This window comes from Artibeus jamaicensis, unplaced genomic scaffold, assembly GCF_021234435.1.
Source record: "Artibeus jamaicensis isolate MK-2021 breed Jamaican fruit bat unplaced genomic scaffold, CSHL_Jam_final scaffold_1964, whole genome shotgun sequence".
Lineage (NCBI taxonomy): Eukaryota > Metazoa > Chordata > Mammalia > Chiroptera > Phyllostomidae > Artibeus > Artibeus jamaicensis.
Window position 1 is genome coordinate 7,462,390 of NW_026522030.1, and position 23,258 is coordinate 7,485,647.

A 23,258-nucleotide genomic window follows, 5' to 3' on the forward strand; every position below is an offset into this window, starting at 1 on the left:
CATGCACTGAATGCCAACTCTGTGCCAAGAGCCTCAACTCACCCATATCAACTCACCCAATAACAGCCACTGTGAGGCTGTGCACTCGTGCGCTCCTGCTCTACATCAACGCACAGGAAGCATCTCAGGTACACCCATCACCACATTTAACCTGATGAGGCTGGGCCATGGGCTGAGGGACAGGACGCATGGGGAGCTCCGGTGTCTCGCCCAAGGGCATGCCCTAGCCCAGAGCCCAGGTGCCTGCACACAACACCTCGGAGCGGCCTCCGCTGGGATAAGAAGGTACTCATGGCTGGGCAGGAATCGTGTCTGCACCCCAGAGGGGTGGACAGCCCGGGACAGAGACCTGCTCCTTTAATGGACAAGTGTGTGGGGAGCCAGATCCAGCCTCACCTCCTGCAGAAGGCTTCAGAGGCTCCAGGCTGCGTTGGAACCTTTCCCAGGATTCCCACAGCCCCCTCCCCACACCTCCCCACCAAAGCTATATTGTTACCGTCCATTACGTGCCTACCCTGGCACGAGATTAAAGATGAGATTGGGCCTTTATGTCTCTACCTTCAGTACTTGGCAATGCACAGTATGCAATAGATGTTAGCACACGTGGAAACAAGGAAGCAAAGGAAGGAGGGAGGCAGGCTGAGAGGACAAGCGCAGAGCAGCTCTTTGGATCAACTGGGAACTTCATGAATCGAGGTCTGAGTGGTGAAGGTTTCCAAATCCTGGATGGACATCCGTTCCAACCCTTGAGTTGAGGAATGGCACAACCATGCCACCTTTCGTCCCATGGTCCTTCCCGTGGCCACCTCCAGCCTTTGCTCAAGATTTCACCAGCCATTCGGCTCCCAGAGGCTCTGCCCAGCTCTTCTCTGCCTCTCCCTGGGTCCCCCCACCCTCTCTCCACCCCTGCCCCAGGTGTCTGAGTTCTGCCCTTTGCCCCGGGGCTAACCCCTCCAAAAGTTAGGCAGGATTCCACAGAGGGTCTTGGCTACATGAGGGAAAGTGTGCCTGGTTCCAAGTAACTTATCGTGCCCCCCACCTTCTAAGTTGAGAGCTGCCGACAGATCTCTGGCAGCAGCCTGAGCCATGGTGCCAGGTACAAGCAGGCTGGCCAATGGCAGGACGAAGAGGGAAGAGGCCCAAGGGCATCTGGAGTGATGACCCAGGCCCACCGCCCAAGGAAGGGGGTATCCTGGGACCCCTCCCCTCTCCTCTGTGCCTAGAAGCTATGATCTCACAAGTGGCCCATGGCCCCAGCAACCCTCTCCCCAGTCTACCTGCTCCCACCCCATCCAGATGCCTGGGTGCAGGGGAAGGTGGTGGCTCCCAGGGCTGAGCCTGGCTGGCCCGCGGTGAGTGGCTCCAGCCTCTGTAGGCTGAGCGGGCTGAGCCATAAGCAGTCTTGTTTATCCCTGGGAGGAATAATGGCTTTCCCTGAGCAATGACATCTTGGAAACGGCCTGGCTCCACAAACAACAACAAAGCTCCCAGCCTCGGCCCGGGCTCCAGCTTGCATGAAAAGGCTTCTGACCAGAAGCTCCTGATAACAGGTTGGGGGCTGCTTCCTGGCTGAGCCTGACCCTGACCTTGACCAGTGACTCTCGGGACCTAGCAAGAGGAAAGGGTCTGCAGAGAATCAAAGAATCAGATGGGTGAAATGGGGTCTGGCAATACTAGGTCCAGTCCCTGGTTGCTCCAAAGGGGAAACTGAGCCAGAGTGAAAAAAAGCAGAGTTGCCTGAGATCCTCCAGTGAGCAGGGACCAGAGTGTGACTCAGTCTCAGCCCACCGGCCAACCAGGGGCTTTTTCTACTGCATACATCACTCTTCCAGAGGAGAGCTGGGCTCCAGCCAGTCAGCCCAAAGGTCCTAGAAAAAAACACGTCAGTGGTGAGCCCTGCAGAAGGAGCACTCGAACGAAAGCCAGGCACTCAAAGTGCTCCAGTGGTGTAATGGAGAGGGACCTGGAGACCTGGGTCTCGTCCCCCCTGTGCTGCTGAGTCGAATGTGACCTCGGGCAAGTCCTCCCTCTCCTTCCTCATTCCCCAATCAGTCAGAAAGGCAAACGGACTCCGCCTTCTCCAGGGTCTTGGACACCAAATGGGAGAAGGCTCTAAGGAGCCCAGGAACCCGGCTGGGCCTGGGCTCTCCCTTCCTCAGCTGCACCTGTCCTGGGGGAACCAGGCAGACCACTGGCAGAAGAGCCACCTAGACCCCCCCCCCCCCCCCCCCACGGCTGGCACTACCTGAAGGGGGCTCAGACTGAGCTCCAAGCTGCTATGGTCCATGCAGAGGACTGTAAGCATTGCATTCAAACAGGCCAGGGCTGCCCCTTCTACCCTCAAGCCCAGGCCATGGTGTGGACACCATCCTACCCGAGTCTGACCCCTGAGTGGGTCCTCCATGTGGCCTCAGCCAGGCTAAAACCAACATTTTCCCTGCCTCGCCTCCCGTCAAATCCACCCCCACCAACCCCTTGACTCTATGGAAGTAATCCTGATGTGCAGAGACTAGGGCCCCTCCAAAGGGGCTCCTCACCAGGCCCTCAAGTTGGGGGTGTTACTCTCTACCAGGCAGAGCTAGGAGAGGAGCAGAAAGCTGATTTGGACATCGGTGCTTGTCCTCAAGGAAAACTCATCCTGGCCCTTTCTTCGCATGCCCTGGAGAGGGACCCCAGGCCCGGCCCTTGGGAGCGAGGGGTGAACGAGGCCCAGATTCCACAGAAACAGGATGGGGCAGCACCCACATGGGTGCACCACCACCGGACAGAGAGGCCCCAACTGGAGCATGCACTGCAGTCGTGGATGTCCGGGTGGGATTAAGACCCAAGGGAAAAGGTGGGCTTTCCAAGCAGTGGGAACAGCCTGTGTGCACAGGCAAGAAAGCTGGGGGTGGGACGATTTCATCAACACCAAATACATATAATCAGAAGCCTCATCAATGATTTCTGCTTCAAAGCCCCTGACACATCCTGACAGGGGGTCATGCTGCCTCAGCTGCCTCTGTCATCACCATCCCCCTGACATGCCCGGCTGGGCCCAAAGCACACCCTGCTGTGGGGCTTGGCTTCCTGAAGGGCTGGCCCCGGGGCTAAGTCATGCCATGGGCTTGCGCTGGGGAAGAGGGGAGGTGCCCCTTGGCTGGGAAAGGAGGACTCCGGGGGCCCTAGTGGAAACTTTGACTGTGGCCGCAATGCTCTGGCTGGGATCCCGCAGGCGTTGGTGGGGCGGGCACTGCAGCTCCTTCCTTCTAGATTTACCCACTCCGGCCACCTCAGGAGGGGAGAGAGAGCCCCCAGCCACAAGCCTTAGGGCAGCAGAATGAGGAAAGTTCTTGGTGAGTGACCTGGTGGCCCGATCCGGAGCTGCGTGTCTCGAGTCAGGAGTACCAGCTTAACAGCTGAATTACATGGCTCAAGTTGGGGTCACAGCACCCACATATCCTGTCCTCACTCTTCCAGGAGGCAAAAGTCCTCCATCTTGGTCCTGGCCGTAGGTCTACTATGTGAACTTGGACATGGCCCCTACCCAGGCTCTTCCTCAGCCCTGAGGTCCCAGGGCACAAGTGCTATTCCTAGAAACCTCAGAACAAGAGTAGAAAGGTGGGGCCTCCAAGCTGAGAAGGGGGCCTCTGCCCACTCACAGCAGCTAGGTCTGTGGGGTAAGTGGGTCTCTCACCATTACCCCCTTCCTCATGGGTCTCAGTTGGAACCAGGGGAGCAGGTGCAGGACGTTTCCCGAGGGGCTCAGGAGACAGCGCATCCCTGCTGTGCTTCCAGCAGGTACTTTGGTAGAAGGCTCAGGGATCAGAGGCAACCCCGGGGACCAGCCCGAGACCTCCTTCCTGGACATGTAAGGTAGTACCTGGTGTGCGGGCAGCATCCCTGACAGAATCACCACCACCACTTGCTGAGCACTCTCTCCCCAAGCAGTGTCCGACTTCTGGTCACCAAACATTCCTTTCTCCCAGAAAGAAAAGCCGACTGCCCAGCCCAGAAGTGGAGAGAAGCACACAGAGAAAGCATGCCCCTACAGAGCCCCTGCCCCCAAAACACACACACACACTCACACACACGCAGCTATCTCAGATCAGAACACACACGGTTTGGTTGCAACATGCCCATCAATGGCTGCCCTGGGGAAGAAACAATAAGAACAGGGGCACAGGGTGACCTGGACAAGATCCCCACCCCCCCACCCACACACACACACACACGCCCCGTCACTGAAGCACCTACCCAGCACACTCCGGCAGGGACTCAGGCGACTGGGGGCTGCCGCTCCTGCCAGCCCGCCCACCCAGGTCTCCGCCCGGCTCCTCCCGCAGGCAGGCGGACAGGCGGGCGGGCAGCGGTGTCAGTGGCAGCTCCTGGCGGCCGTGTCAAGCAGCTGCCTCCCCAGACAGAGCTCCTTTGTGTCAGCAGAGCTATTTATGGACTTACCCAAGTTCCCCAGGGGAGCGATACCTGCTGGGAAAAGCAGAACCAAATGACCAGGTTCCACCTCCCACATCTAGGTAGCGTTTTCAAAACCCTTGCATCACTCGGCCCTCCTCCTTCTCCTCCCCCTCCTCCTTGCCCTCCTCCTCTTCCTCCTCCTCCTTCCCCAGAGCCCTTCCCAAACACACACCCCGTCCAGCTGGCTGCCACCACTCTGGAGAGAGGCTGGATCTTTCTTCCATCAACCAGAAAACTCTGCAATTCCCCAGGACACTTTCATCCGAAGGAATCCAGGATGTCTCGAGGAACAGTCCTCTGCCAGCCCTGCCTTCCACCTGTGAGGGACCCAGCTAACTCCTGGATTACTGTTCACACTTGTAAGCCCTGCCCCCTTACCAACTGTCCTCAGGGCCCAGACTGGCCCCCAAAGTGCCACTCGGAAGGGAGAGGCACCCATCCCTCACAGTGGCACCCTCCAGTGTGAGGATCGAGGATCCGGGGCTGGCTGCACCCCACACACATCCGGAGGGCTTCCCACTGGCCAGGGCTCTGGCAGGACTCACGGAGCCAATCACTGAGGCTTCTCTGTCACGCCCCCCAACCCCAGGCTTCCCTGTAACACCCCCCAGCCCCAGGCTGCTCTCTGCCCAGCGGGTGGCTGCAGTTCAGCCCAGAGTCCTGCAGCCAACACTGGCCGACTGTGAGAACGCGCCGCACCCAGGGGGCGAAAGTGGCTGCTTCAGGCACCTCCCAGCAGCACCATCTAGTGCAGCACAACGCACAGGTTTTCATTTAGCACTTTTGTGTCCCAAACTCTGGGGACTCAGAGATGGACAGAGAGCTTGGGGCTTCTTCCCCTCAATCTGATGGTCCGTTACAACAGATCCAGGGCTAAGACCACAAGTAAAGGGGACATCCCTAACAGACCGACCGTGGAGGCCAGAGGAGAGAGCACTGGACTGGGAGGCAAGGGTCGCCAGTTTTAGTTCCAGCTGCAGCACTCTTTGCTGGGTGTCACTGAGCTGGTCCCTGCCCACCTCTGACCCTTGGTTTCCTCATCTGTAAGTTGGAGCTGATAGCCCTTGACCTGCCCACGGGTGGGATTAATAGAGGATTCAATGATCACGTGCCAGGCACTATTCTGAGAGCTTGGCCTTCATTACTTTATTTAGTTAGTCGGCACCAGCCCCTTGTTAGGCAGAGACTATTACTACCCTATGAAGAGCCTGAACTGGGGAATGGCAGAAAAAGTTGTCCGTTGTCCCTCCGTGGCCCCACTCCAAGGCGTGCACCTCTAGCCACGGCGCAGCCCCACCGCTGCAGGAAGCTGCCTTGCCAGCACAAAGCTGTCGGGTGCTGCCGCTACAGCTGCTGCAGTTGGCGGCCTGATGTCAACAAACACACCCTGGGCTGCGCCTGCGGCCCAGACTCGGGGTGCCCACCCCACAGCCAGCTCCAGCCTGAACAGGCTTACTACCAGAGGGGCAGGGCCCAGGGTGTCGACACAGAAAAAAACGGGGCAGAAGGAGCCCCACCCTCCTTTCCAGCCCCCTCACACCTTGGCCGCCCGGGCTGAAGCGCTGTCCCTTTGCCCCTCACTCTCCCTAAGTTAGTGCCAATGCCCCTGAACTCCACCTCCTCCTGTCCCCGTCCCTGTCTGTCTGACTCTATTCCTGTCTCTCTCACACATACAAGCACGCGCATGCATGCTGGTGGCAGAAACATCCTGAAACGGCCCTCATCGAGCTGGGCACTTACAAACGCAGGCAACACTTCGTCGCATCCCTGAGGGCAGAGCTATCTATGGCAGTCTTTGAAGGAGGCTTCCAGGTTGGAAGGCTGTCATCCCAAAGGCTCGGGGGAAGCCGGACCCACCCCTGTCCTGGGAAACTAAGGGAGTGTGTCTCAGGAGAAGGCCAGTTCCAATAGGGCTGGCCAGTTCCCAATGGGGCTGACTGGTCCCCAGGATGAAATCTGTGGTGCTTGGGATAAGATTCTTAGGGCGCAGTACCTGAACACAGGTTCCATGACGTGTGAGGAGCCCTTGCACCTCAGCTCAGCCTTTACCTTTGTTCAATCGACAAGCAGTGAGGAGCACCAGCTGTGTGCCAGGCTCTGTGCCAGGCCCTGGGGACTGGGTGGGCCCTGCACTCACAGAGCTGACAGTCAGGGAGGGAGATCGAACCAGCCGCACAGGCAGACTAAGGAGTCCATAGATGATCAGTGTGCCATGGCAGGCAGAGCAGCTCTGCCCCCCCAGGGCGCCAGGTCCAGGACAGGTCCGGAGTTCACCCATCAGTGTTCTGGACCACAGGGACATCGGGAAAGGGCCTGGCAGTCGGTGCCTGGAGGCCCAGGCATCGGCCAGGCCAGGCTGGGAGAGCATCCAGTGTCTGGGGAAGCCCAGGCCACCTCTGCCCTCTGTCTTGCTGTAGTTCCGGACACAGATCAGGGGGACAGGTGGGCCTCCCGGTGCACAGCCCGGGCCAGGCTTGGGGGATCACTGACAGCCGGGCTGTCTAGGCTGGAGGGCCCTTAAAGAGCCTCCACTCCTCTTCCCCATTTACAGCCAGTGAGACTGGGGCCCAGAGAGGGGAAGTGACTTCGCCAAGGACACCGAGCCACTAAGAGGCTGGGCTGGGGCTGGGGATTGTGACCCCCAGTCAGTGCTCCTTCCTTTGCTCCCCAATGCTTCCCAGACCCGCATAAGTGGTGGTGCTGTTCCGTGGAGGGGGACCTGGGACCTAGGGAGCAGCAGGACCTACATGGCCCAAAGGTCACAGAGATTGGCCTGTGGGCACTCAGAGCCTGGGCCCCATTTATCCATCTGCATATTTTATTTACCAAACGCTTAGTTGATACTTACTATGTGTCAGCACTGTTCAAAGCACTTTCTGGTTATTACTTATTAAATCTTCATAACCCTCTCAGATAAGATGTCTAATGACCCCATTTTACAGAGGGGTAAATAGAGCATGGAGAGATTAGGAAACCGGCTCAACGTCCCACACCAGTAAGTGCATAGCCACAGGTCAGGTCTAATCCACTTTCCACTGTGCCCTACATGGAACAGATGAGCCCCCCAGTGGCAGCGAGCAGCTGGCTGGCTAGACCGCCCAGTCACACAGGCAAGCTGGCAGCAGCTTCCAGGGCTGGGACCACGAAGGGTGAACAGGGGCCAGTGTGTGCATGCCTCCTGTTTTTTGGGGGGAGATGGGGGGCATGGCAGCACTCCCAGGCAGAGCCCGAGGCTCCAGAGAGGCCCTCAGGGAATAGGGCAGCAGCAGATACAGCCCAGACCCCTACACAGACTGCTCTCCTGCAGCCTGCACCACAGCAAGGCTTCCACCATCTTCCTCTGCTGCCTCCGCTGCGTTAAACCCGGTACATCCAGGCTTGTGTTCCCATGATCCCATCCTAAGCCCTGCACAGGCGGAAACCTACCTACCTGCCCCTGCAGACTCTACCTGGGGGAGGCCCAGCCACAGGAATGCCCTCCTCAGAGAAAGGAGGGTACCTGCCAAAGGCTCTAATGAGCTTCCCCATCCTGGCTTCTGATCCGAAGTCCACTAGGAATTTGTTCCAGGGCTGGAAGGAAGGTGATGCCGCTATGACAGAAACTGGGCACAAGCAAGGGAGCAGTGTGGTCTGAGGGATTCCACAGTGTATGACCGCCTGAGGCCAGCCCTGCCCCCACCAGCAGCTGCTCAGTCTTCCATTGCCCCATGGCAATGTAAGGGCCAGGTGTGCACCTGGGTGGCCAGGGTAAGAGAAGCCCAATTGTGACGCCCTGGCCCCACCTTCTACAGAGCCCTGCCCCTGCCCCACCTGCTGCAAAAGAGGGTGCTGACCCTGGGCTGCCCTGGGTAGCTGTGGAATCATCTGCATAGGCCGGATGAGCCAGAGCTTTGAATCTGCTAACCCTCCTCTTAGGAAGTTCTGGGCTTTTATTCATTGGGTCTCATAGCCTTGGTTTGGGGATCTACAGATTCCATACAGAAAGGCCCTCCCCAGCAAAGAGTGGGCCAAGTAACATTTGTTCGTTCTTTCTGTAGCCGCTGGATCGATCCCTACTATGTGTGGGAGCCTGTGCTCAGAACCATGGACACAGACTGCCAGGGAAGCAGTCAGCTCTGAGGGTCTGACTTGAAGATGGGCGTGGCTGCCCCAGCTCTGATTCTGCAAACAGGAACTGCCCTGCTAAATCTGGCCTCTGTGACCTACCACCAGGGCAGGGGGACACATTCTCCCACTGCTGGCTAAGGCCATGTCCCTGGCTCTTCTGGTGGCATTTGCCTTGATCTTGGGGCGTATGCTGCAGCTGGTGAGGTGGGAGGGATGAAGCAGGCATCCTCAGGTTCGGACTCACGAGGAGTTCTGGCCTGCAGCCTGCAGTGAGTCCCTTCCCCCTTTCTGGCCTCAGAGTTACATCTCTAAAATGAGGCCACACGGGGTGCCTGGTGGCCCCAGTCCCACTCCTGCCCTTCAGTGGTCAGTCCCCAGCCCCTCCAGGCTCTCTCAGTGACAGGTTTTGGTCAGTGGTATTTAGAAAGAGCACAGGCTTTGGAATGCAAAAACCCTGAATGTGAGTTATCTTGGGCAAGTCATTTCGACAGCTCTGAGCCTCAGTTTGCTCAGCTATACAATGGGGCTATAACCATCGGCCTCACAGGGCCCGGCAGGGACTAACAAACAGCATAGGAGTGCCAGGCACAAGGTCAGTGCTCATATCATTGTTGTGTTGTCATTGTTGTCATCAGGTGTAAAAGGACAGCATGGGCCTAGAGAGGGTCCGTGTAAAGAGCAAAGCTGCTACCTGGCATGTACTAATAGCTGATGATCACGAACATTCCTTGAACAAGAGGCTACCATCACCATCCCCACCTTACAGAGGGGAGACTGAGGGTCGAAAAGGTTGCATGGCAAGAGTGATGGCCCACAAGCAGTACAGCTCCAATACCTACGACCTTAACCTAAATGCTCTGCCCTCAACTCATGTTCCCCAAAAGTCTCTCCCTTTGCCATCTGTCTCTTCTTCGGCAATGTTGGGCTATAAGGACAATTCCCAACCTCTTCATGGGAACTGTGTCTCCCAGCCACAGCAAGAAGCCGCCGTGGGCAGTGAGAGCCAGGAGGCCAAATGTCCCCCCTGGAGAGCTGGCCCTGAGAGCTGTCACTGGCTGGATTCTGCCTCCAGCCTGGGCGCATATTGCAGTCACCTTAGCAGCCTCAGCCTGACCTTGGGCGCCTGCAGTGGCACAGGATGGCCCAGACTCACGACCATCTCCCTTCCTGGCTCCAGCCCAAGCAGCCATATGCTGGCCTGAGATTTCAGGCTTTTGGGACTAATCCTCAACCCACTGTGCTTGCCAGCTCCAGGGACAGGCTGTGTCCTGACCACCCAAGTTCCTGGGAAGTGTTCAGCACAGAGTAACTGCTCAGATATGTGGAGGCCAGCCCTGTGACCTTGGCTGCTAGATGTGGTGCATCCATAGACTCCCCCAAGTCCATCGTCTGCTTGGACTGCTGGGCCTATGCCCAGGCCACCAAATCAGAGGCCATAACCCAAGTACTTCTGACGGCATTAGTGCCACCACTATGGAAGTGAGCCAACACATCAGCAGGAAGAATCAAGAGATGGAGCAGGTGAGCCCAGGTCCTGGAGACATTGTTCAAGGTCCTGAACCCATCAATTCCATTTTCTAGCTGAAGCTAACTGGAGTTGGACTCTTGTCACTTGCAACTGGAAGATTTCTAGTGCATACTGTATCATCAGCACTTAGCACAGTGTCTGACAAGCAACAGTCACTCTGAAATTGTCTGTTCACTCAGTCATTCAATGAACATTCCGCAGTGAGAAGGTGCCAGGTTTGCTCTTCAGGGAGTTCTCTTGGCCACTGTTTAAAGAGGTGATTAAAGGGCCAGGAGGTAGAGAGAGATCCACAAGAAGACATGCGATAGCTCTGGGGACAGAGATAAAGCCTGAAGAAGGTGGCCAAGCAGAGGGAAGGGGAGGGAGAGGAAGATCCCCAACTCTAAACTCACTGGGAAACCTGTGATGATCCTATCCCCTCTTCAGTCTAGTTTCCCAAGTGCTTTCACTTCCATCATTGTAGCACCCCCAAGCTTTCTCCCACTGGGTTGAGTCTGAGGGCTGGATTTGATAAGCACAGAGCATAATGTGGTAGCTAAGAACACGGGTTCTGGGTCAGACGCCGGGGTTTGGATCGTGGCCTGCACCTCCTGGCTACAAGACCTTATACGATCTACGTAAGCTCCTTGTTCCTTGGTGTCTTCATCTCTAAGATAATATAGTGTTGGGCAGATTCCATATTATAGCAGAAGGAAAAAGCACATTTGATAAATACTAGGTACCATTATTACTATTATTATTATTCATAGCAGAAAATCGAGAAAGAAGGAATTGAACACATAGAAAATAAACAATTCCAAAAGTTAACAGAAAATTTCCCTGAACTAAGAGAAAACTTGAGTCTTCAGACTAAAACAGTGGAAGTTAGTACCAGGAAAAATTACAAAATGAGAACAGACAACTAGAAATAATCTGGTGAAATTTCTAAATTCCAAAGATTAGACGGAGAAATCCTGCTCGTTTCCACAAAGGAATGTGAGGGCCCCGAGTGAGCGCGGCACCTGTCCCAGCCCCGGATGCTGGGATGACGATGCGCTGCTCCCCAGGTTTCTGGGGAGACAGACTGCTAGTCTGGAATCCTCCACTCAGAAAAAGGGCAAATGCTTTCAGACTTACAAAGACTAAGAAAGCACGCTACCCTTGGACCCTTTCTGGAAAAATCACTCGAGAAAGCTCTCCACATTCAGAAATGAGTCCAATTCAAGAAGTCAAGCTTGAGATGATGAAGTATCTTAGAGACCAAGAAGCAGTGAAACTACAGACATCTATTCACTTACTGATAACATAATGGAGACATTAAATGCAATTTAAATAACTGATTCTTAAAACGTAATAGAACCAACGGTTAAAAACAGTAATAATCAGAAACCAAAATGCTAGATGTTTTCAATGATACTGAGGAGGCACAAAGAAAGGCAAACAGAAGTATGGGCCAGGCCACACACTCACTGTGGGTAGTCGGAGGTGAGGACAGACTGTGCTGGATCTGGTGTCGTTGCTGATTGAAAGGGGTTTGGGAAAAAGTAAGGGTAAAACCACTGGCCGACCAGAGTAAGGATGTATAACTTCAGAGGAATGGGGATAGGCCTTAGGACGCTGACCACTGTTAAAGCGCATTATGAAGCTATAGTCATTAAATCTCAACCTGATGCACTGTTAGACAGATTAATGAGGGAGACCACAGCATTCAAAAAAACCCACCCATATTTGTGTGCAAATTTGGTCTGCAAGTGAGAAAAGGAAAAACAACTCAAAAGATACATTTGGAAAAATTAGTTAACCATTTAAAGAGAAAAATGAATGAGAGTTCCATCTGATACCAGGCACTCAATTGACCACAGATAAATTGAAAATATGAATGTACTTGAATAAAATATAGAAGAATATTCATTATAACCTGGGAGTGTGAAAGGCCTTAGACAGTATAGCCCTCGATCCACCCCTCCAAAAAGACTTGATTATGAAAAGATTTCATTACAAAAATATGTTCATTTCTGAATGATAAAAGCCACTATAAACAAAGTTAAAAGACAAATGGCAAACTGGAAAAGATATTTGTAACCTATATAACAAATAAATGGTTAATATTCTAACCATATAAAGGGATCTTACAAATAAGACAAAAGCGCCAGTAGAAACTTGGGCAACTGATACAAACCAATAGGCCAAAGAAGAAGAAATGGAAATGACTAATAAATGTAAAGAGAAGCTCAACTTCACTAATAACCCACAATTACAAATTACAGTGAAATACATTTTGTCACTCCTCATACCAACTAAGAATGAAAGGCGTCACGGCCCCGAAATGTACAATGGGGGGCAGGGAAACAAGACAACTCTCACTCACTGGCAATAGGAATGCAAACTGCACACTTACTTAACCTCTCTGTGCCTTTGCTTTCTCATCTGTAAAGTGGGGCTAACAGGAACAGTGCTGGGCGGGTGACACGTTTAAACAGAAGGAGAATATCTGCAGAGCACTTCGGCAGCGTGCACCGCACTACGTCCTACAGAAAAATGCAGTGAGACATAAGGCGCAGGACATAGTTAAGGACATTTATCACAGTGTCACTCTCATAACATCAAAGCAGCGGAAACGCCTGATCGCACCTCCACCGGGAAGTGGTTGAATACATTGTGGTCCGCTGGCTACTAAACAGAAAGGGAGAGAACGTTAGGTACAGTTGTAAAAGACTGATATGTTGTATTGAGTTTTAAAAAACTGAATTACAGGAACTTGTGTATGATATATATTATTTAGTAAAATAAAACACAGTACATGCCTGCATATATGCACGGAATAGTATTTGGAGAGATCACACCAAACTTGCAGCAGCGCGGTGGGAAGGGGGATTTTCTTTATTTATTTTATTCAGTTGTTTCAGATTTTTCATACGAGTTTTGTACAAGTATATTACCAAAGAACATATAAAATGCAAGCCCTGGCCAGGTGGCTCAGTTGGTTGAAGCATCGTCCCAGGCACTGAAAGTTTTCAGGTTCGACCTGAACCTGAAACATGCTCAGGGCATGTACGGGGTGGCAACTGATGAATGTTTTTTTCTCTCTCTCTCTCCCTCCCTCTCTCTCTAAAATTAAGAAACATATCCTCAGGTGAGGATTTTTATAAGAAGAACATAATGCTAAATAAATAAATATTTTCATTTATAAGTAGATTAAAATTCTAAAATTTTTTTCCTGAAGTAAGTTTAACAAAAAATGTGCAAGACTTACATGAAAAAAACTTTTTCAAAACTTGGGAAATCTTAAAAGAAAATTTGAATAAATGAGAAGACATAATCCTATTCCTGGATAGAAAGAGAGTATTGTATAGATCTCAATACCCTCCTTTCTGGTGCATGTTTTTAACATAAGGATAATCAAAAGCTCAACATTTTGGGGGAGAGTAAGGAGGAGGTAGTGACTGAATAACATTATACTAAATTTCACTTAAAAGGACAAATATGTGAAAATAAACATTTTTTATTTAAAGAAGAGTAATAAGCGGACACTTATACTAATTTAATGTAAAATATTGAAACAAATAACTGAAAAAAACAAAAAGCATTCTGCCTCATTCTATATACCAAAGTAAACTCCACGTAGACTAAAATGTTAAAATTTGAAAAATAAAACCAGGAAGTTCAAGGGAGGGACAATGACTATTATATAATCCTGAGGTGACTAACACAACGCCAAAGGGAAAAACATTAAAAATTTATAGATACGATGTTAGTCATCAGAAAATGTAGTTCACAACCACAGTGAGATACTACTTCACACCTGCAGGATGGCTGTCATTGTAGGAGTGGAAAGATAATTAAGTGTTAGGATGTGGAGAACCTGGGAGCCTCACACACTGATGGTGGGAATGTACAGTCACTCAGCCACTTTCGAAATCAGTCTAGCAGTTCCTCGGAAAGTTGAACAGAGTTATCATTTGACCCTGCAATTCCATTCTTAGGTATATGCCTATGAAATGAAAACGGAAGTCCCCATTAAGTCCTTCGCAAGAACATTTATAGCAGCACTGTTCCTAAGAGGCAAAAGGTGGAAACAACCCAAATGTTCATCAGCAGGTAAGTGGGTAAACACAGGGCGGTAGATCCACACAATGGAATATTGTCGGACCACAGAAAGGAATGACACGGGCTACACTGTGGATGAGCCTTGGGAACATTACATGAAGTGAAAGAAGCCAGGCGCAAAAGACCAAATACTGTGATTCTGTTGATAGAAAATGTTCACCCCTCTGGGGGCAGAAGCGGCTCAGTGGCTGCTTAAGGCTGGCGGAGAGGAGAGAACTGGCGGGGGACAGCTAAGGGTGCGGTTCCCTTCAGAGATAACATACTGCAGAACCAACGTGGTGGTGGTCGCCGCACATACGAGGCAATGTAAGTGACGAAAAGGCATATAAATAAATATGCAGCATTTCTAGTAAATCCAAGAAATGAACCTACTAACACACATAATGGTGCACAGTGTTGGTGAGGGCGTGAGGAAGTGGGCATCTCTTACCAACCAGTGTCTCGGTTGGTTGGCAGCTAAGGGGTGTCCCACAAAGCAGACATCCTGTGCTCAAAAGGGAAAGTTGTGGGCAAAGCAGGGTGGCTGGGTCAATCTCAAGTGCGGATTATACAGGGTCCGGCAGAACTAACGCCTGCGTGAGTGTGGTTGGTAGGGTAATAATCTGTATGTAATAATATAGCTTTAATTTGAACATTTCACCTACAATGTCATATGGTATGCTTGAGTGTGATACCGTTATGTTACAGAATTACATGCTTATGATTTTGTAATAAAAAAGGGGGCACTATTTGTGCCGGGCCGTGTACAGTACAATTGTTCTGGGGGGTCATTTGGCGATAGGTATCAGGAACCCCTGTTACAAATATGTATCCTCTGATGTGGAAATTCTACTACCAGGAATTTACTCCAACAAGATGTTCATTCGTTCAACAAATATTTGTAGAGAGTCAGTCCTATTTACGGGATGCTGGAGATACCAAGGTATACCCACAGGGATTTTTTTTTAACATCAGGTTTTTGTAACAGTGAAAAATCGGAAACAACCTAAATGTTAAACTTCTGGAGATGATTTAAATAAAGGCCGTTTCATCTACACAATGAAATACTCTGCAGGCACTAAACATGATGTTGCAGAAGAATATTTATTGACATGGAAACATGGATATACTGCACTGTTAAATGGGAAAAGAGCAAGTTAGAAAACTGTGTGCACTGGTAACCCCAAATTGCAAATAAGATGTATGTACGTATAAACAATTGCCTGACGGAATACAGCCCAAAATGTGACCGGTGGTTTTCTCCGGGTGTTGGGATTACGGGTGGACTTCATTTCCTTCTCCTGGTTCATCTGTACTGTTTTCTTCATGATAAACATGGGTAATTTTGTAACACCGCAACAAAAATGTTAACTGCACCATACGCCTGCCACACCCTGTGCCTGGAGGCCTCGAGGAAGGGGCGCAGAGAGTGAGGGGCGCAGAGTGGAGCGTGCATTCATGCCCGATCTAGTGGGGACAGTCCCCTTCACTGAGTGCCTTCTAATCCCTTTCATCCTCACAAACCCCGGGGAGAGAAGTGTCCCCGTCTCATCTGACACATGCCAGGTGACCCACCAGTAATCCCACAGCTAGTGAAAGGCACAGCGGGGATTAGAACCCTCGCCTACCTGCCTGCCTTGAAACCCAGGTCCCTGCCTCTCCCTTAGCCGCCTCTGCTTGTTCCTGGGGCAGAGCAGAGAAAAGGTCCCAGGACACTCGACCCTCTGTCCTGCACACCAGTTCTGTGTTAGCCCTTGTCCTCTCTCCCTGCAGACAGTGGGGGGGGGGGGGGGGGAGGTGACAGAAGGACAAATCAGCAAGGATGGGAGCACTAGCAAAGGGAAGGTGTGGCACTGAACAGCCAACTGGCTGAGGTCAGGGCTCAGGGCAGACTAGAGGACTCTCGCCTGCTGGGCGACTCTCAGGAAGCTGACCACATCCGGCCCCAGGAATTCCCAGGCCCTGTGCTCCCCCAGAGGCAGTGAGAGAAAACCTCGCAGCCTGCAGCCACCCTGCTGCAACAGCAGGAGGAAGACAGCCTGCCATCTGGGACCTTCTCCCTAGGCTCGGTGGCTGCTGGCCAGTCTTTTCCCCTCTCCCAGCCTCCAGGGCCTCCTCTTCTGTATGACAAGGGGACGTGGGGGAGGATGGCTCCAGGACCCAGCCCAGATCTAACCTCTCTGAATCTGTAGCACTTCCTCACAAAGGGTCTGGCGGGAAGCGGAAGGGGGTGAGGTCCCACCCAGCTCCCGAAGGAGACCCCTCCTCTTCCCCTCAGCTCCATCCCACTGCTATTTTTAGAACTGACCACAGGGAGAACCTCCCTGAGTCCTGCCTAGCTCTGACCTCCAGGTGAAACAGCAGCCTCATTCATTCCCTGCAGCAAGAACATACCAGACATCTCTAGACAAGCTACCAGATTAGACAACCACCCCACCCCACCCCCAAGCCTTTAGCTGGGCCGTGTCTCACTTTTTCCATTATAGCCCAAAGCGGTGTGACTTACTTTTCCTGACAACACAGCTAAGAGAGATGACGAGAGCATCTAAGACAGTCCACGTCCCCTCCCCCTTCTCCACGTGGCAAATTCTTCAAAAGTCACTGAAGAGGAGCCCTGGCCTAGAAGGTAGGGGGTTGGGTCCTAGCTCCAGCTCTAGGACCAACCATGTGCCTTTGACCAAGTTCTTGCCTCTCCTGGCCTTCGTTTTTATAAATCAGCTTGTTAATCGATTGATCTCAGCGGGCGGAGCTTTTCAGCTTCACATTCAGAGTCTACAGTTCTATCGAATTTTATATTTACAAAATGAATATCGTACTATATTCCTCAGTTTGGGGTTTGCATTGAAGAGAGGTGCAGTAATTTGTCCAAAGTCACCCAGTGAGTTACCAGAAAAATGAGGATTTGAACCAAGATCCTCAGAACCCGACCCAAGGTTTCTCTGAGGGCCACAGGCTCAGTGAGAGGGAAGAGAACCAACCATAGGAGTCGCTCTCATCAGGTCTCCTTTCCCTCGGAGGATGCCCAGAAGTCAGTACAGAGTATGATGGATCCCTGACCCCGAAGTGAACCTGGCCAGGCTGCTTAGTAAACCAAGTGGGGTTCCAGGCTCTGGGCTTGCAGGGCTGCGGTGCGGTAGAAAAAGCTCAGAGCCAAGGGGGTCAGGAGGCCTGAGTTCTAGCCCCAGCTCGGCCACTAACTCGTCCCATGACCCTGGCCAGCTCACTGCCTACTTGTGAGCCTCCATTGCCTCAACTAGATTCCAGAACAGGAGGGGTCTGAATCATGTGACCCAATTCAATCCTACAACACCCCCTAAGGACCAGGCAGTAACAGAAAATAAGTAAGATATGGCCTCCACTGGCTTCCTGGGAGACACGCCCGCCTACCATGCTGTACGAAGAATGAACAAAATACTGCGGAAATGCAGAGGGGAAGCCAGGACTTCTGCTGCAAGCTTGAGAAAGGTGCCTCAAGGAGGTGCCAAGACCCGAAGGCTGGGGATCGCGTCGGCAGAGGCAACCGACAGAAGGAACAGCCTGAACACGAGTGTGCACGGGGAGTTTGGAGAAGGGGAAGTAGTCGGGTGTGGCCGGGGTGCAAGCACAAAGCAGGGGTGCAGTGCAAGCAGGGACAGCCTTGAGGGGTGGGCTGAGATCTGAGCTTGACTCCGAAGACCATGGCCTTTCTCACTGGTCTTGAAGTTGACCATGACTGTTCAGCATTCCTTTCCCCTGTCAATGTGGATGCTGCTTTCCATGATTACTGAAAAACAACAGAACAGAGCCATCGAAAGCAGCTGCTCTGGAGTCCAGACGCCCACTAGCTGTGTGACCTTGGGCAAGTTTCCTAACTTCTCTGAGACATGGTCTTTATCTATCAGCTGGGTATAATGAGAGTAAATGTGTGATGGGGATAATGAACCGCTGCAAGAGGCTGAAATGAGAACCTAAGAGGCAATGTAGGTCAAAAACCTGGCACTGTGCCAGGCTCACAGTATACCTGCTCACCAAATTACCTAGTGTTATTATTCTACCCTGAAACCAGAGATCTGGGACTAATCTGGAGGATGGCCGCCCTATGCAGAGAAAAGCTGAAGGGAAGATAAGGTCAAGACAGGACAGATGATAAGATTGTGCTGTCTTTGTTAAGAGCTAAAAAAAGAATAGAATAGCGAGGTGGCTGAGTCCAAGGGCAAGATGCCGAAGAAGGCAGTCTATCCACAGCCAGAAAAGCAGTAGGAGGTGGGAGGGGACCTGGAGAGACTGGAAAACAGCGGAGCATTTTAGGGAAGAGTCTGCTTCTTTAGGCAGGTATCTGAAATCCAGTCCGGTTCATTCCCACTTACTAAGAGTTAAGATTTGAAACCAGCCCATTATTAGCAAAATCTGGGCCCAGAACCTGGAACAGTCTCTCCTGCCCTGGCTCAGTGTACCTGGCCTAAACCCGAAGCCATCCCTTTCTGCCTCTGGCCAACGCCCCATCGCTGCTGGACACCCAGGGCTACGTCTGCTGGTCCTGTTGAATGTGAGACCCAAAGAGGGAAGGGAGTGGCCCAGCAGTCCCCGTGCCAACACCCACCCCACCCCGGTCTGTCTTAAGGAGCTCCACCTTGTCTTTCATATCAGACTTTTCAAATTCTGTGTGAAGCTACTGATCCTTTCGGCCACTCCTCAGAAACACGAGCTCCGAAGTTCATTCTCCACTGCATGGAGAATGTTGCATCTCACTTATTTGTCCTAAAGCATCCCATCGAGAGCTTAAAGGACCACAACTCCTGCAGGCGGAATAGCTTCCTCCTGCTTCTTTCTGGAGGAGATGACTGATTTCTCTCACTTTCATCCTTGAAAGGCAAACCTTGGCATTGAAAAGAGCAATGGATTTGGTTCGAAGGCCTAGATGTAAGGGCTATAGCTCAGCCTTTAACCAGCTGTGTGACCCTGGACAAATCACCGAATGCCTCTTAGTTCTAGTCCCTTTCATTCACAAAGCCAGGCTGCTGGGAGGCCTCGGGGACACGATGCCTGGGCCCCCGGTCGCCCTCTCCAAAGCCCATGCTCTCACTTGGGGAGCCCCTGACATTGTGAAACTGCACCTTCACTTCACAGAACCCCCTTGGTAACGTGTGTAAGAAATGAGGGTTTGGGTGGCAGAATTTTTGGAAAAAATTAAAGAATTAAAAATACTAGACATACATAAATAAGCATCATTATTTCCCACAAGTTCCACTTCCCAAAGGGCCCAAAGCCCCAGGACCAGCAGAGCCCCACGTGTGACTGCACACAGGAGAGGCCAAGAGTCTCAAAAGACCCAGAGCCTGAGACACAAGAACACATGAAAACGAGAATGGAGGGCGTACCGGGGAACTGAAAGGACCACTTTGTATTCAAATCACACAGATGGCCTTTTCAACAATAAATGCTTGCGGTCCCATCCTGCCAGCCCCTCGGCCCAGAGAGGCCCAGAGACACCCAACTAAGACAATTGGCCCATCAGGAAAGAGACCATTGTGTGTGCTTCTCCATGTGATTTATGCAGAGGGAGGGAGGGGCTCGGCTGTGTTTCCCGTGATTATGACTCTCAAATGCAGTTTCGGTGGCTTGTCCATCTTCCTGGACGGCTGGGACGGACGAGGGCACTGAAGAGCAGTGGCTGCCAGTCAGGTCTCATCATCTCAAGCCCGTGGAGCCAAATTAAATGTGTCATCAATCTGACAGGCAGAGCAGCAATGGCACTCTGGCTCACCACAGTCACGGCTTCTCCAGGAGCTGACATCTGCTGCCCCAGCCACCGGCGGGGCCTTGGTCCCTGACGTGAGCATGAGTGTCCAACTCAGCAGCTAGCTGGGGCAAGCAGGGGAAAAAGCCCTGTCACCAGGGCTGGGCACTGCATTCGGATTCTCCACCTCGCTGCCCAAACTCCTGTCCTCTGCACCTGTCTGGTGGAGAGAGGTCAGTCACCAGGTCCCAGAGGGACAAGCTTGCTGTCTTCCCAGACAGGCGATTCTCCTTAATGTCATTTTCAAGGGAATCAAATGAAATCAAAGTGCAGCCGCAGTGCCGTCTGAGCGGACCCAGCTGCTCAGCCTCTCAGAATGAGCCCCGCGGCCGGGTCCTGGCTGACAGACACTGTGCATCACTTGTCCACTCGGGGCCGAGCCTATCCCCCTGCGGGGTGGGGAACTGCCTGGTCCCGGGCGGTACATTCCACCCGTTAGACCACTCATGCCTCGCGCCTCATCTTTCCTAGACTGGAGGAGGGTGAGCGGTGAGGAACGAATTCTCCCCTGGGCCGCCCTTCTTGGGGGTCGGGTGACCACAGCAGTGAAGCAAACTCACCAGGGCACAAGAGCCCTCTCCAAAGATACTTCGGAGGTCTTAAAGGACATCGCCGAGTGTCCAGGGTCTGGAGCTTTTCTGACTCGAGTCACCTCTCCAGCCTCTCTGACCCCCTCTCCCCATGCAAGCAGCCCTGACCCTGTACATCCCACTCATGCACAAGCTATGTCACTCACACCTGTGGCCTTGGGCTTCCCTTGCTCTAGGCCTCACAGGAAGCAGCGTGAGACCAGCGGGCCCTGGGCCCCAGTGGGGGTTGTGGCAGTCAGGGAGCAGGCTAATCACGGCCCCCTGGGAGGTCTTTCTTTAGCCTGGTGGCAGGACAGTCTCCTCTAGAGTGCTGAGCTGCGCCTCGCCCTGGTCCCTGACTTTAGGAGCGCTACTGAAAGCAAACCAAATCAGTTTCCAGAGGGTGTATTCCAGCTTCCGGTCAGACCATTCAGCACAGGATGGAGGGGCAGCACAGGCCACGCCTGCTGAGGCTGGGGGTTGTGAACTTTCCCACCTTGGCCAGAAGAAGCACCCACTGCCCCCAACTTCCAGAGGCAGCCCCACATCTTGGCACTGGTCCCTACTCAGGCCTGGCCAGGGCTCTGGAAGGAGCCTTCTGGAAGGGGGCTCTGGTTGCAGTCTTCACTTGCACCCGCTGAGACAGCAAGGCATAGTGGGGGAAGTGGGGGGGCAGGAATGAAGAAGCAAGGAATTCTCTCTACTCACTCCAGAGCCTCTACCACATCCCAGGGACTGGACATTCGCATCCCCACCTCCCCGGCCACCATCCAGGACAGGCCATCACCACCCTTCACCCAGAGAACTAAAGGGACCCCCTAACTGACCTCACAGCTCCTTGGGCCCCTTATGAGACTGATCCTCTAGAAATATGCCTGAAACTCTGTGACTCCCTTTCTCAAAAGCCTTCTCTGGCTTGCCAGTGTGCCTTGAATAAAATCAATAAAACATTAACCACCACAGCCCTGAGTGACCTGGCCCCCACCCTCCTCACTAAGCGCCAGCCACACTGGCCTGGCCCCGTCCCTCCAGAACGCCACGCTTCCATCTCAGGCACCCTCTGCAGGCTGTTCCATGTGCCCGGAACACTCTTTCCCAAGTCCTTGACTGGCTAAACCCTCTCCGGCTGGCAGGTCCCAGCTTCAAAGTTATGATCTCCATCACCCCACCACACATACACACACAGGACAATCTAAGTAATATTCTCTCTTAAAGGAATCTGTTCTTTTCCTTCACGGACCATCACACTTTGTGATCATGTGAGTGTTCGTGTGTATGCGCACATACACACGGGTGACAATGTCCATTTACTTCATGCAACTCCCCTTCCAGAGCTGAAATCTTGATAAGCACAGAGACCACGTTCATCTCATTCTCCACGGTGTCCCCCGCTCCTAGCACAGAGCCTGGTGTAACGCAGATGTCCCCAAATATCTGTTTGCTGAATGGAGGAATGAATGAGTCCAGATGCGTGACTGGGGGAAGACGTCTTCGGGCTGAGGAGGGTTAGGGCATGATTCCCCACTAGGGCCAACATCTCCCGACCTCTCTTGCTGCCCCCAGGGCAGGCACTGGAATCACCAGAAGCCCAGGTGCCATTTTGCCTTCTTCTTCCTTGTAGGGGATACATTTCGGAGTCTTCTCCACTCGGGACTCTGATGTCAGTGTGCACATGCCCACAGGGCTTCTCGCACCACTGAGGTTCTTCTGATCCAGTCCACACACACCTGTGGGGCCGCTCCCTTCAGGTGACCCTAGGCCCACCATGTTGGTCCTCAGTTTTGGGTCCAGTTGAGGTGAGGTTACTGTGTGGTAGGGGATGCCCAAGAAAGGGTTAAGTTGCCAGAAGCAGAGTCCCGCCCTTGGGTTTGCTCAGCCAATCAGAGTCTGTCCTGGTGAGGTAAAGCTTCTATCCTGGGTAGCATTGGTTGAGTTGGCCGGCCCCATCTCCTGCTGGAGAGAGCCATAAGGGTGGAGTTTCTGTGGAACCAGACAGAACTGGAATTAGCTTGCTGCCTACTCAGGCCTGGGCGGCCAGACTCCAGGACCTGCCCCTGCTCCTTTCTAAGGTGCTTAGAAAGACTCTGGCATCTCCGGGGCCCCGTCTAGCTGCCCAGCAGAGATGACAAGGTGGCAAGCACTTCAGCATCACATCTGGGAAAAGTCTTAGAGCCGGGCCCTGGAATATAGCAGTTCGTACAGGAAGTGACATGGAGCAGTTGTCACGTGTGCTCAGAGCAGCAGCATTCGGCTTCGATTAACAAGGCCACTAGATGAATCTTCCTACTTAGACATGACTGTAATAGTAATAGTAATTCACAGAGCTCTTCTTGTGTGCCACTTTGCAAGCATCTGACATGAGTCTAATCCTCATAAGACCCCTATTAATCCATGTACCTTACTGATGAAAAAGCTGAGTTTCAGAGTGGCTCAGTGCCTCCTCGCCCCAGGTCACAAAGAGGTAAGCGTTTCTATCTCCCACACCACTTGCTATGTTATTTTTGAAGGATCTGTTGGTGCATCTGTCTCCACTGCTGGACTGTGATCTCCCAAGGAAAGAGCGTGACAGATTCATCCGTGCATCGCCATCATCGAGCCCAGGGCATGCCCCGAGAACAGGGCAGTGCATGCTGCACTGCACCCCCTTCTCATCCCTGCTGGCTCAGGCAGGGGCCCACTCTCCTGAGAGGCTTCCTGTGGCCCTGCCCAATGCTGTGCATATGGGGGACGACACAGAGCAGCCAAGCCCCCATGGGGT

At 52.6% G+C, this 23,258-nt stretch overlaps 1 protein-coding gene across 6 annotated transcripts in view; it reads right to left on the bottom strand.

Annotated features, from left to right (window-relative positions):
• RGS3 (regulator of G protein signaling 3) overlaps nt 1-23,258 on the bottom strand; it is a 116,585-nt gene that overhangs the window by 26,558 nt on the left and 66,769 nt on the right. For 2 of the 6 annotated variants that reach the window (XM_037139494.2, XM_037139493.2), the window contains one exon: nt 15,241-22,480. The exons of 3 other annotated variants lie outside the window; for them this stretch is intronic. In XM_037139494.2, the coding sequence (XP_036995389.2) occupies nt 22,373-22,480 (108 nt within the window). In that variant the 3' untranslated portion in view covers nt 15,241-22,372. Of the gene's footprint in view, nt 1-4,236; nt 4,395-15,240; nt 22,481-23,258 lie in introns of those variants that run through there. One more of the 6 variants, XM_053656190.1, reaches the window with a different exon arrangement.